The sequence below is a fragment of the Rosa rugosa genome, chromosome 6 (assembly GCF_958449725.1).
Source record: "Rosa rugosa chromosome 6, drRosRugo1.1, whole genome shotgun sequence".
Lineage (NCBI taxonomy): Eukaryota > Viridiplantae > Streptophyta > Magnoliopsida > Rosales > Rosaceae > Rosa > Rosa rugosa.
This window is the reverse complement of record NC_084825.1, coordinates 39,180,965-39,193,689: the sequence shown is the minus strand read 5'-3', so window position 1 is coordinate 39,193,689 and position 12,725 is coordinate 39,180,965. Positions and strand designations below refer to the sequence as shown.

Sequence of the window (12,725 nt, the reverse complement as noted above, 5' to 3'; positions counted from 1 at the left end):
ATGGATAGGACATCGATCTAGTGTCGACATCATACTACATAGTAGATCGATCACCTCTTAGTTTAAGGGTTTCAACTTTGAGAGAATGTATAAGCAGAGACTTCATTTGCATAATTCATTATTAAAATCCGGCTAAATAAGTGACAATGTCGCAGTTTTAGTAGTAAGAGATGGATAAAATTTAAAGAATAATACATTGAATCATTGCAACAGTGTCATTAGTTTGGTATTTTTTTTAAAAGGAAATTAGTCTGGTATCTTTTTTTTTTTTTTTTTGGAGAATTAGTCTGGTATCTTAAGCTGTTTTATTCTAAACTAGGAATATAAAAACAATCAATCATCTCATTATTTGGGTAACTCGGGGCTCTACATGAAATAAATTAAATTCTCTTTAAATCTTAAACCAATTTTCACACAAATGCATTTCCAATTGATCACGCATCATTTTAATATATTTTGTTCGAACTTCCATTTCGTAAATAATTTTAAAAAAAATATCTTGTATTTCATTTTTAGTATTTGTTAGCGTCATCCTCACGTTCAATAGTTAATAGTGGGCTTAAGAACATGTGAAGAGTATATCTCTATCTCTACTCTAGTTCTAAGCTCACTTGACTTTCTTTCAAGGATTAGGGTCCACTTTTAGATCCCGTTTGGGATTGTTTCGCTTTAAAAAAAAAATCAGCTTTTGTTCAAAATTTTAGATTTTATTGTGTTTGGTAAATAAATAAAAAGCAGCTTTAATTGAAAGTTATAGGTCACTGGCAGCAGATTTTAGAAGCAGCCCAAAGGTTGCTTTTAAAAGCTATTGTGGATCAAAACACGTTCTGCAGTTGTTTTATGTATTGACAGCTCTTTTAAAAATATTATTTACCAAACACGAAACGGTTTTAATTCACAGCTGATTATTCTCACAACACAGCAGCAGCAGTTTTTTTTAAAAGTCACAGCAATCCCAAATTAGCCCTTAGAGGCAGAGAAGGTAAAAAAAAAAAAAAAAACAGGTCACTCTACATATTTTCAACCTGCATTATGTATTTTTTTGAAGTTTGAACATCACATTCTCAACCCTAGCACCTTATAAGCCGGGGAATTTTGTCTAAAATTGTCTTCATACTTGTATCAAGCATTGGTTCTCACTTTAAGGGGTGTAAATAAGTCAAGCCGAATTCAATACTAAGGTGATCAACTCGACTCAAATTTGAACTCTTGTTTTAAAGTTCTACTCTACTTCATTGATTTTTTTTAATTTTTAATTTTTTTTTTAATTTTTTTTTAAGGCTAAGTTTGACACAGCTCAACTTGATTATAAAATGAGCTCAAACTTGAACTAAGCTCGGTTTGTTTTAATTTACGAACACGAGCTGAATGAACCAAACTTGAACTGTATCCAATTGGTTTATATCTTTGCTTACTACCCTAATAAAGCAGGTGAATTGATTTCACAATAAATCTTCTGCGAACTAAATGACTTAACACCTAAAATTTTTAAATTTCAAGTGACTTAACACTTATGGTTTTTATATTTTGTTTAATTCATTGATATTAGTTAGATCCTAACAAAATAAATAGTTGTATATCAGTTTTGTGCAATGATGAGCATGAATGTGATAAAGTAATATGATCTCCACAACCAAAAATAATTGATAATGGATGGAGTTGACCTGAATTCTTATAAACTCATAGATAATGTCCCTATTTTCCCATATAGAATCTATATTCTCAATACTTCCCTACATATGGAGAAATTTTAAGCCATACACATGAGATAAACCATGATAAAATAGTAGACGTTGTGTGGCCGCGATGTATTCATACGTGAGATAAACCATTTTGATATCATGATAAAATAGTCTGGGCGTTTCAAACAAAAATCAATTGACAATAAATTGAGTTGACCCAAATCATCATAAATTCATAAACAAAGTCTCCATTTTCTGTTATGGGATATATATTCTCAACAAAATGCCATGAAATTGGTCTATAACTCTATGGAACTTTTAAAATTAATGTGTTCTTACTTCATAAGTTGTAACTAAAGACCTTTTTTTGTTGGTGCCCAAGATGTTCTTTTGGCTGAAGTCTTGGTCTTATGAGCAGGCCTTCATGCAGCGTTACTCCATGGTTTTCACTTATTAAAGTAGAGGGTGATTCCAAACTTCTGATTGATAGCCTCAATGGACAGATCCAAATTCCTTGGCGTATTAGTCGGCTGATAAGGGATATCAAGGCTCTAGCTCAACTCACTAAAGGTTCCCGGTTCTGCCATGTTAAACGAGAGGCGAATTTTCTGGTCGATGCCATTATCAAACTTGGACACTCCCGAACAGCTCAGAGCTGGACACGAGCACTTCCGCTTTCAGTCTCTACAACTTTCCTTCTGGATAACTTAGGTCTTGATTGTGTTCGTGGTTTTAAGTTGTAATTTGTTTTTTTCATTTCAAAAAAAAAAAAACTAAAGACCTATTTAGATTTTTTTCTACTATGGAGCATACATACGCGTCCATATGCAAGTAACATGCAATAGTCTTTAAAAGGAAAAGGGGTGCTGTGCTAAAGCAGGCATTCACAATCCACCAAACTTTCAAAAGCTATCCTACCATATTTATTTACAACCACATAGACATAGCCGTATGGCCCTATCTAATCGTAGCCGTGTAAAGAGGTCTAGATTAGGCCAAAAGCTTCTTAGAGCATCTGCCACGGTAAGCTATAATTGGTCTGCTATATCACCTTATATGGCTTACCATCAAGGAATATTCCATGGAACCTTTAAATAGCATAGCAAAAGTTTCCCACGGTAAGCCAAAAGCCATAAGGCATATTTGAAAAAAGTGGTCTAATTCATTATGTTGTATTAAGATAATTTAGTCCAAATATATTCAATATTAGACTCAAATAAAAGATCTTGTTGTGATCTTCATAATGGTATAAATTTTATTACTAACAAATTTATAAGCCTAAAATTTTAGAAGAAAAAAGAAGTGTGATTAAAATTGATAAAGGATACACATGGAATAAAAATAAGGTGAGTTCAATGTAGAGGGACAAAACAGGAACAAAATAAGAAATAATAAAAAATTGAAGTGTCATACCTTACCAAGTTGAATGCCATATATGGCTTGAACCTATTGCCAAACGGCAAATTTTTTTCTGGAAAAACGTGAGATGCCTTACGGTGGGAGGTGATGATAGCATGGAGTTATGCCCTACGATGGCAGATGGTCTTATACCCCATGAAAGGGGCACAGGTTTTTGATAGCATGTCATAATTGGAAAAAGAGGAGTAGAAAATTTGTCTAAAAAGAAAAAAGGAAGGCCGCAAATGAACAAGTCACAAAAGGTGTTTAATATGCTCATAGATTGGCACATCTTGCTAGTTTATTTTATTTAGATGATTATTTGCTGGATGAGACTCCTGTGATTATCCAGGATGTCCTCTATGAGGATTCTTATACTAGTACTCGGGGTGAAGGTTATATATCCCCCTCGATGTACTATCATCATTCTTCTATTAATAATATTCGTGCGTGGGGCTGAGCCTCTCAGTTAGGTTGGGTTCCAAACCCCTTAAAAAAAAACAAAGTGTTTAATATGATAATATCAAAACACCTAGGTCATGAGATCTAATGAACAAAAAATGTCGAATACCAAAACTACAGTAAAGAAAAAAGGTCGGAACAAAACCAACCTAATGAAATTTTCAGAGTAGGGCAAAAGAGAACCGAAGAAAATTACCGTAGACTAGTATGATACTACAACATTAAGTAGTTCCTCTAGCGAATAGTGTATTGTAAGGAATATAAAAATGTGAGGCTCACCGCTCACCTAGGTGGCCTGATGTGGCTGCTTCAAGTTGTAACCTCGAGGGCTGTCTTTGGACACATACAACTCAAAAAAAAATTATTAGTTTGAGTTATATAATGCCAGTATTTTATTTGACTATTTGAGACAATATATATATATATATATATATATATATATATGGGGAAAAAATGCAAACAGTACCTGACATTTCTCCCATTAATAACTTTCATACCTCAACTTCAAAAAAATATCACTTTGGTACCTGAAGTTTGGACCCAACCCAACATTAGTACCTGAAACATTGTTGGCCATTACAGCGTTTGCTAGGTGGCAAACTTTGAGGGGTATTCTGGTCCTTTCAACTATTCCCGCCAATTCAATCATAGTGAATCGATTTCTTGGCGCCAATTGACCAAAGTATATATATCACTTTGGTACCTAATATATATTTGAAGCCCGACACAATACAAGTACCTTGCCTATTGATAACCACAGTCTAAAATTGGAGAGAGAAATCAGAGAACAAAATCATCATCATATTGACCAAATTTCAATTTCTCCGACTCTCTCAATCCTCAATTGAATCAATTTCGAGTACTTGTTTGAGTTGCAATGGACCAACTGCAAATGCACCTAGCAGTTCTACTTCTTCCGAAGCTTCTTTTCAGCCCCTGCCATCTGCTCCACTACCACCAAATCCAGATGCATATGATGACGAAGAAGAACGGTGGATTGATGAGGTCGGCGACGTGTCAACGTCGGGATGGTGGGCAGACGTCATCTTCACAACTCTTTCATCAACCCTATCTGCCCTTTCACTACTTTTACTCTTTCCACTATTGCATCTCTCCAAAACCCTACCATCAACCCCATCTAGGTTTTTCAAAGTTGGTCATCAAATTAGCTTCTCTATCACAACGGCCCAAAACCCTAGACCGAATCCTATTCAAATTCTTCTCAATTTCCACCGATTTCACTTCTAATTCTCCACAAGTTCCATTCTTTTTCACCCCAATTTTTCCATCATCTTTCAAATCCCTGAAAACCCTAACCCCCAATTGACTCACTTTGACTTCCAAATCCCTAACCCCTTTTCCCTGCTTATCACTAATCGCTCCTCTCCCCCTACTCAAACTCCTCCATGCACTCCCACACTGTTCCCTCTCGCCCAAAGCAGAACCTGGACTCAGACCCCTCCCGTCGGTATTGTAGATGAGGTCGCCGACGTCAATTTGAGACTAATACGAGGTGGATCAAAACTTGCTCGCTCTGATTTCAATTTGACTGGAAGAATTAAGTTCTTCAGGTCTAGTGTTAGTGATCAAGGACGACGTCTGTCGTTGTGATAGAGGTTCGTCAAAGGTACGACGACAGGCGGCGGAAATGTCGAACTGGATTTAAGCAGCGCGGAAGGAGCCGGGGATGGAGAGGTGGTGGAGCTTGTTGGAGAGTCTGGGGGATTTGCTGGGTAATCTGAGGAGACCATCTTTGCTTTCCAATCCAAATCAACCATAATTAGCAGAGAGAGAGAGAGGAAAAAGAAGAGAGTGCGTGGAAATAAAAAAAAAAAAAAAAGGATAACATTACAGTTGAAATTACTTATATGTCCTTCAAGTTATGTCAGTTGACTAATGCTGTAATGGAGTTAACGGTTCTTATACTAATGTTGGGTCGGGGTCCGAACTTCAGGTACTAAAGTGATATTTTTTAAAGTTGAGGTATGAAAGTTACTAATGGGAGAAATGTCAAGTATTGTTTGCATTTTTTTTCCATAAAGATATATATATATATATATATATATATATATATATATATATATATATATCCTATCCAGAGCGGAGCTCCGCTTTGAAATTAACGTGTGAAGTTCGAGTTTTTGGTCACTTTTCGGTTGCATATCCACATCTCGACCGTTCAGTTTTTAGGTACTAGTGTATAGATTCTCTCTGCAAATTTTCAGCCAAATTGATGATCGTTAAGGTATCTAACTCACTTAAACCAATGGACGGACTGAATCTGTCAACCTGAACCGTACTAGCTTTAAGGCAATTATCAATGTCTTAACGATCATCATTTTGGCTGAAAATTTGCAGAGACGATCGATACACTAGTACCTAAAAACTGAACGGTCGAGATATGGATATGCGACCGAAAAGTGACCCAAAACTCGAACTTCACATGTAAATTTTCAAAGCGGAGCTCCGCTCTGGATAAGATCTATATTTATATATATATATATATAATTCTCGTTTTAGAGTGTGCCACCTCAATATTATTGAATAATTTAATATGATATATATTATACGATTTTTGAGCAGTCATATGCTTAGATAGTAACTGAGATAAGGACATAGTACCCATATAATGGGAGAAAAGGTCAGTAGGCCAAGTGCTATCCATTTAAAGAAATAAATATTCTGAATAGCGGAAACCTTTACGATGGTCTAGATTATCAATACCCTTCTTCCTTAAATGAAATCTAGAAACAAACATTCTAAATAGCGGAAACCTTTACGGTGGTCTAGATTATCAATACCTTTCTTCCTTAAATGAAATCTAGAAACAAACATTCTGAATAGCGGAAACCTTTACACGGTGGTCTAGATTATCAATACCCTTCTTCCTTAAATGAAATCTAACTGTTAATCAGTCACACCCTCTAACTATTGATTGAATCTACTGATTAACATTAGATGATTCTTCGTGCTAAAAAAATATCGTAAAATTTTTCCAATTAAATAGTAATGAGGAGAATAAAATGAGGTGTGAAGTCGATTTGATAATGAACACTTGCAAAGAATTCTTTATCACCAACAACTGAAAAGGTGAGGTGGAATGGGATGATACACCTCCTCCTGAAGAAGACAAACCCCAAATTCAAGAGCAGATAACATATATATTACACTAATACATAATTTAGAGAGATTACTATATAGATTAGGACATGTTATAGTTAACTAGTATTTTATTTAACCGAGTTGGACGAAGAGTTGAATATCCTATATTCCTATATATATATAAAAAAAAAAAAAAAAGAGTTGAATATAACGAAGTTTAAGAATAATGAATTGTTAATCCTAATCTTAATCCAATGGGCGTGGTTTAGTTTTGTGGGCGAGCTCGTGACTCACATGGCCTTATCCATGAACATCAACGTAAGCAAAGCTTTTCACATTACGCCACCGCCGTACGTCAGCTGGGTGTGAATGGATGAAAGTTTTCTTCTGCCTCCATTTAGGTGATGAGGAAGATAGTTAAAAGTGACGATTTCAAACGTTGGGTGATATATTCTTTCTGCTTTTTTATCATTAAATTTGTTGTCGTTATAATTGATCTAATGTGAAAATGTGATAACTCGTAAAGTATATGAATTTAATATTGTGACGTGAAATATTCAGTCTCTTTTCAAAATCAAGAATACTGGCTGTATTCTCTTTTTGTATGCTCTTATCATTCAGTAAAATGGTGTTCGAATCACTCCTTAAAGAGTATAATCGTGAAAAAAATGTAATAATGTATAGTGAAAAATACTAAATGTGTGTTTTATTTAAATAATAACATTAGAATCGGTTAATTTTTCACACAGATAACCATCTAAAAACATACCTGAAATAAAAAAAGATTTTATGATATCGCCAATCTCTTTTCATTACAGATAATTTAAACCTATATCGCCCAATGAAAACAGAGAAAAGGTGTATAGCCTTTATATTCCTCATTTTTATTCCATGAGACAAAGTAATAGAATAGGCCACCCTCAAGGATGAGACGAAGAATGTTCAAGCCTTTTTCCGCGTTGCTGCTCACTAGCCACTTAACTAGTCTGGTCTTTGAGAGAGAGTTGTGATTCCATGGGATTTTCCTGTTGGGTTTGAATTGGTCAGCAATTGGACTTTTCTCTCCCTTTTCTTTGCTTATAATTCTATAAAGTCTACACTACCCAACAAGTTCATAAATCACCAGAAACTAGTCCATTTTAGAAATTAATAAGAACTATTTGGTTTTCTTCAGTCAAATCTGTCTCTTTTCCTTCTCCTTTCTCACCCTCCCTTTATATCTCCCCCTCCCTTCCTTACACTTTCACTAAGAAATTGAGGCCCCTCATCCTTTCCTCTACATACATTCTCCATCTTCATTATAACAACCTCTCTCCCTCTCTTAGTCCCTAAGCAAAACCAACCCATCAATCCTCAAGTAGAGTTTTGGTGTTTCCGATCACAACCCACCTTCACATTCACCCATTTCACTTGTTTCAAATACCCTTTGGCTCAATACTTGCAAATTTTCAAATTCTAGTTCAAGGTTCAAGCATTTCTCTGTTGCATATTTCTAAATGGAGAAGAGGAAGAGTATGATGGGTAATTGGGAGCAAAAGATTCTAAAAAGTGAGTTAACCCAGGGGAAGGAGCTGGCAGAGAAGCTCCTGAACCATCTCCACCACTCTTCATCATCTCAAGAAGGAGAATTCTTGATTTCAAAGCTACTATCTTCATATGAAAAGGCACTCTCTGTGCTCACAAGGGATGTTGGTTCTGAAGGAGAGTCTAAGCAAATCCAAGTGTTGGACTCACCTTGTTCATTTGGGAATAGTAGTAGCCCATTGAGTGAGATCTCTGACCAAGATTGCAAGAACAAGAATGTCTTCAAGAAAAGGTACTTAATTCTTTGAGTTGTTTTGTTAAATGGGTACTCCTTACTTATCCAAATTAGTAATGTTTGAAATTGATCGATCTGGTTCTGATTGTTTTGGATTTTTTGGATTTTGCAGGAAAACAATGCCCAAGTGGACTGAAGAAGTGAAGGTTTGCTCTGGAACAGGACAAGATGGCTCTCTTGATGATGGCTATAGTTGGAGAAAATATGGCCAAAAGGATATCCTTGGTGCTAATTACCCAAGGTGAGAATTTTAATCCTTCAAAAGCCATATTTTCATGATATTATAATTGAATAGACAAACCACAAAACATGAAATTTGGTTAAGTGGTTTGAATCTCTGAAGATCCACCACCCAAGTCCATGTTGGAAAATATCTTTCGCTTCTGTTTTAATCATTGGTCTCTTATCAAGCACATCAACTTCTAGAATACCCAAATATCTTTTATTTATTTGTTTATTTCTGCTTCTTTCACAATTGGCATGATGAAGTCAAAAGAGTACTTGAACTTATCCAAATTTTTCCAAAAGGTGACTATGAGACTATCTATAAAACCCTTGCTTCCATGGATTCATGATGCACTGATTCAGTTGCACTACTATGCATTAGGTACTGACTTGTGAAATTCTGTGAATTTGGCAATTTGCTTTACTTTCACTAGTATAGGGGTCACTGTTTCCCTCGGCTGATAGGCTTTACATTCAATTCTTACTTACATTTAGTACCTTTTAGCATTAAACTAGGTCATAATATTATGGGTCCTCCTCATGATGAATAAAACAAAATTAGTACGAGCACCACAAAATAGAGGCTTTTGTTGTAGGGTGCCCTTTCTTGGGATTAGGATCAACTTGGATTATATTGATGTTGAAATACACCTTTACTAAGCTTCTCAATTGATTCCTTTTGGCGTCTTTAAAGAACAAGTCCAAAGAGAAGCATGTATCTCACTCTCAATGAACTTGGTCTGAATTGTACAAATTTTGTGTACACAATCAATTCTTTCATGTCCTACCATGATGTATCTAACTTGTTTTGATCTTGTATTGCAGAGGCTACTATCGATGCACACATAGAAACACAAAAGGTTGTCTAGCCACAAAGCAAGTTCAAAAATCAGATGCAGACCCAACAATCTTTATGGTAACTTATACAGGAGTACATACTTGTCACCTAGTCGTTCAGTTAAACGGAAAGCAGAATGTTTCTCTTAAACAAGAAGCAGGAACACCGAGACAGACACCAGAAAAATCGTTCAGTTTCGGGCTTAGAGTTAAAACTGAGAATTTGGACACTAGGGAGGGGGGAAAGGAGATATTTCCATCATTTTCCTTCTCTCCCACGCCAATAGAGTCTGAAAACAATGTGGTGGAAGACCATGTTTTCGCTGCAATTGAGAACGATTTCCTGGGTGGTAGCTACGGTCAAACATTCAGGACTCCGGCAACATTCGAATCAGACTACTTTGCGGCAGTGTCACCATGCCACTTTGGACTAGTAGGCAATGATGTGCAAACTTCAGATTCTGATCTCACTCATGAGATACTATCGGCCTCAACTTCTGTGGCCAACTCACCAATTGGGGATTTCGATTTCTCACTAGAGGATTTGGATTTTTACTCATTTGAAAACAACCCAGAATCTACTTTTCCCTAGCATCAATGCCTCTCACCCTTAAAAGAGAGCGAGAGAGAGAGAGAGAAAAAAAAATTAGGAAGGAAATGTTTAACAAAGTGAGCTTTCCACCGCCTAGCTAGGTAGTTAAAATCTTAGAAGTAATGTGTAAGATGTACTATTTCTAAGTGTGTCTTTAACTTTTCTTTACTTCCAAGTCTCATTAATTTAGAAATTCTTTGGTACAAGAGGATATGTAGTGTTGCTTGTAAGAAATAAAGTTGTCTTCTTGCGCTATGTAACGTGTTCATGTCCCTTCTAAAATTCTTTGTCACGCCCCGATTTTTAAACAAAATTAAAAATCAAATATAATCTCATAATTATATATGCGTGATGGTTTAACCATCAATATAGAATACCTGAAATTTTTTTTCCTTTTAAACCAAGTACATACTGATGTCTTGAACCCACTATGTCAATACAGACTCACTCCGCAGAGTCAAATATTACGTAAGTTTACAAATTAAATTGCCACAACAAAATAATAAGTAAATGCTCCTCAGAGTTTACTACAAAGCGGAAGTCTTAACAGCGGTAAAGTCACAAAATTGGCTTGCTACTGTAAAGCTGCAACTATAGGAACTCAGCTTCAGCCACGATTACCCTGACCTGCAGGATTAACCCCTACACTATCGAATAGTGCACCAGTTTGCCACACAACAAACCTGGTAAGCTTATGAAAGCTTGTATGAGTAACTCATAACAGAAAACCACACAACTCACACCAAAACGAGGAAAACCTTTCAACTCGAGAAAAAGGAACGCATACCATGCTTCCCAAAAAATCGAGTGATGGCCCGTCTGCAATGGATCCCCATCTGATGCTCTTCAGTATTGATATAATTATTGGGTATGTAAGAGTGTAAGTTGTGGGTTAGAGTGTTGAATCGTCAGAGCATTGGTCTGCTCTGTTTGTGAAGTTGTGAACTTTTGTGTAGCTTCTTTGAGTTGCAGTCTTCTGAGGAATGGGAACCTCTGGATTGAACTCTGGTGGAGTTATTGAGGATTGTTTTCATGGAAAACCGTATCCTTCCGTACGGGGGTAGTTGTTTGATTATTGAAGTCATGTTGATTGACTTATACTTGTGTTCAGAGTTATGCAAGTATTAACCAAGTGTGTTATGCTCTTATGTGATGGATTCACAAGGAGGTAGAGCTAGGGGCCGAGTTAGACCCAGAGGTAGGGGTAGGGCTAGAGGAAGAGGTGGGATTCCCCCTGTGGAAGAGGTTTACCATGAGAACGAGGTGGATGCATCGCATGTTGAGCAGCCTACTCCACCTGTTGTTGAGGTGGTGGATGCCACTCATTTGGCGAGGTTGGCTAGAGAGATTATGAAGCTAGGAGCTGTTCCATTTCAAGAGGTACAGACCACATGTTAGCAGATCAATGGATCGATAACATGGAGAACTACTTTAGGATGGTTGTCCGCACCGTTGGTGAGAAGAGGGAGATAGCTACCTTTCTGCTTCATAGCGAAGCACGTGTGTGGTGGGAGTGCACATATGAAGGGCAGGTGATGTATCCACTCTGTTTAGGGAGGGTTTTGCGAGACTCTTCAGGAACAAGTATTTTCCCGTTTCGGTGAGAGAGCAGTTATAGATGGAGTTTATTGCTCTGGTCTAGGGTGACATGAGTGTCAGGGACTATGAAGCTCAATTATCCCAATTATACCACTTTGTGAGGACAATGGATGTCTTGAGCTTGGCCAAGAAGTTTCAGCGGGGACTGAAACTTTCCTTTAGGCATGATGTGGCTATGCTGGAGCTGCCTAGTTACTATGGAACTCATCGCGGCTAAGACCATGGCAATGGAACAGGAAAACAAGACTTGCCAGGATGAGCTATTGGCTTTAAGGGATTCCCGAGGGAAGGGAAAGGAAATTGTTGAGAGCAGTGAGAGGAAAAACAATCAGGATGGGTCCTGGAAGAGGCGGATGACTAATCAACAGGCGCCAGCTAAAGAAGCAGCTGCACCTGTAAGGCAGGTGGCACCCCTGAGGTGTTTCAATTGCAACGAGATGGGTTATACTGCCAAGGGTTGTACGAAGCCGAAGAATGTAATATGCCTTAAATGTGGCCAGGCAGGGCATTACTCTAGGGATTGTACCCAGGCACAAGGTGGGGGACAAGGGAATCAACAGAGGCAACTACCTCAGGAAAAGGCGAGGGTGTTTGCTGTTGTTCAGCAGGGTGCTAGGGAAGAAGGTACCTTATCTAATTCTGCTTTTGTTGTTAGAATGACATGTGATAGTAGAGTACTTCTTTCTGTGTGTTGTGTTGGGTTTTGCCTGTTGTCTACAGTTAGACTTTTGAGTGTGACATGTTGTGTGATACATCCTTCATTGTTGTGGTAGTAGAGGGTCTATACCACTTTGATTGTGATTGCAATGACAGATGATGATTTAGGTGTGGGTCAGGCGGGGCCAAACTATAACTTGATTTTGTGTTCCAGGATGGGTAGACACTTAATGAGTTGTGATGCATAGGCTATCGTGGATTTGAGTTAAAATGAAGGTTTCATTTTCGATTCTTGTAATGCAAGGGTTGCATTATTGATGAAGTGATACATATACTGTTGTGATACTGAGTA

The 12,725-nt window shown here is 37.2% G+C and overlaps 2 protein-coding genes across 2 annotated transcripts; both read left to right on the top strand.

The window, feature by feature from the left end:
* Window positions 1-7,787: 7,787 nt before the first annotated feature.
* LOC133715364 (probable WRKY transcription factor 46) lies at window positions 7,788-10,372 on the top strand. The gene is made up of 3 exons (XM_062141844.1): window positions 7,788-8,460; window positions 8,576-8,704; window positions 9,514-10,372. The coding sequence occupies exons 1-3, from the start codon at window positions 8,141-8,143 to the stop codon at window positions 10,115-10,117; spliced, it is 1,053 nt and encodes a 350-aa protein (XP_061997828.1). The 5' UTR covers window positions 7,788-8,140; the 3' UTR covers window positions 10,118-10,372.
* Window positions 10,373-11,937: 1,565 nt separating this feature from the next.
* Window positions 11,938-12,489, top strand: LOC133716763 (uncharacterized). Its single transcript, XM_062143423.1, has one exon. It carries the CDS (start codon window positions 11,938-11,940, stop codon window positions 12,487-12,489), a length of 552 nt encoding a protein of 183 aa, XP_061999407.1.
* The last annotated feature ends 236 nt before the right edge of the window (window positions 12,490-12,725 follow it).

Bases quoted from the DNA above. Each gene is read 5' to 3' on its own strand.
- LOC133715364 (XM_062141844.1), top strand. From the start codon at position 8,141: ATGGAGAAGAGGAAGAGTATGATGGGTAATTGGGAGCAAAAGATTCTA. The intron at 8,461-8,575 runs GTACTTAATTCT...TGGATTTTGCAG, and splicing joins AAGAATGTCTTCAAGAAAAG to GAAAACAATGCCCAAGTGGA. The intron at 8,705-9,513 runs GTGAGAATTTTA...CTTGTATTGCAG, and splicing joins CTTGGTGCTAATTACCCAAG to AGGCTACTATCGATGCACAC.
- LOC133716763 (XM_062143423.1), top strand. From the start codon at position 11,938: ATGGCAATGGAACAGGAAAACAAGACTTGCCAGGATGAGCTATTGGCT.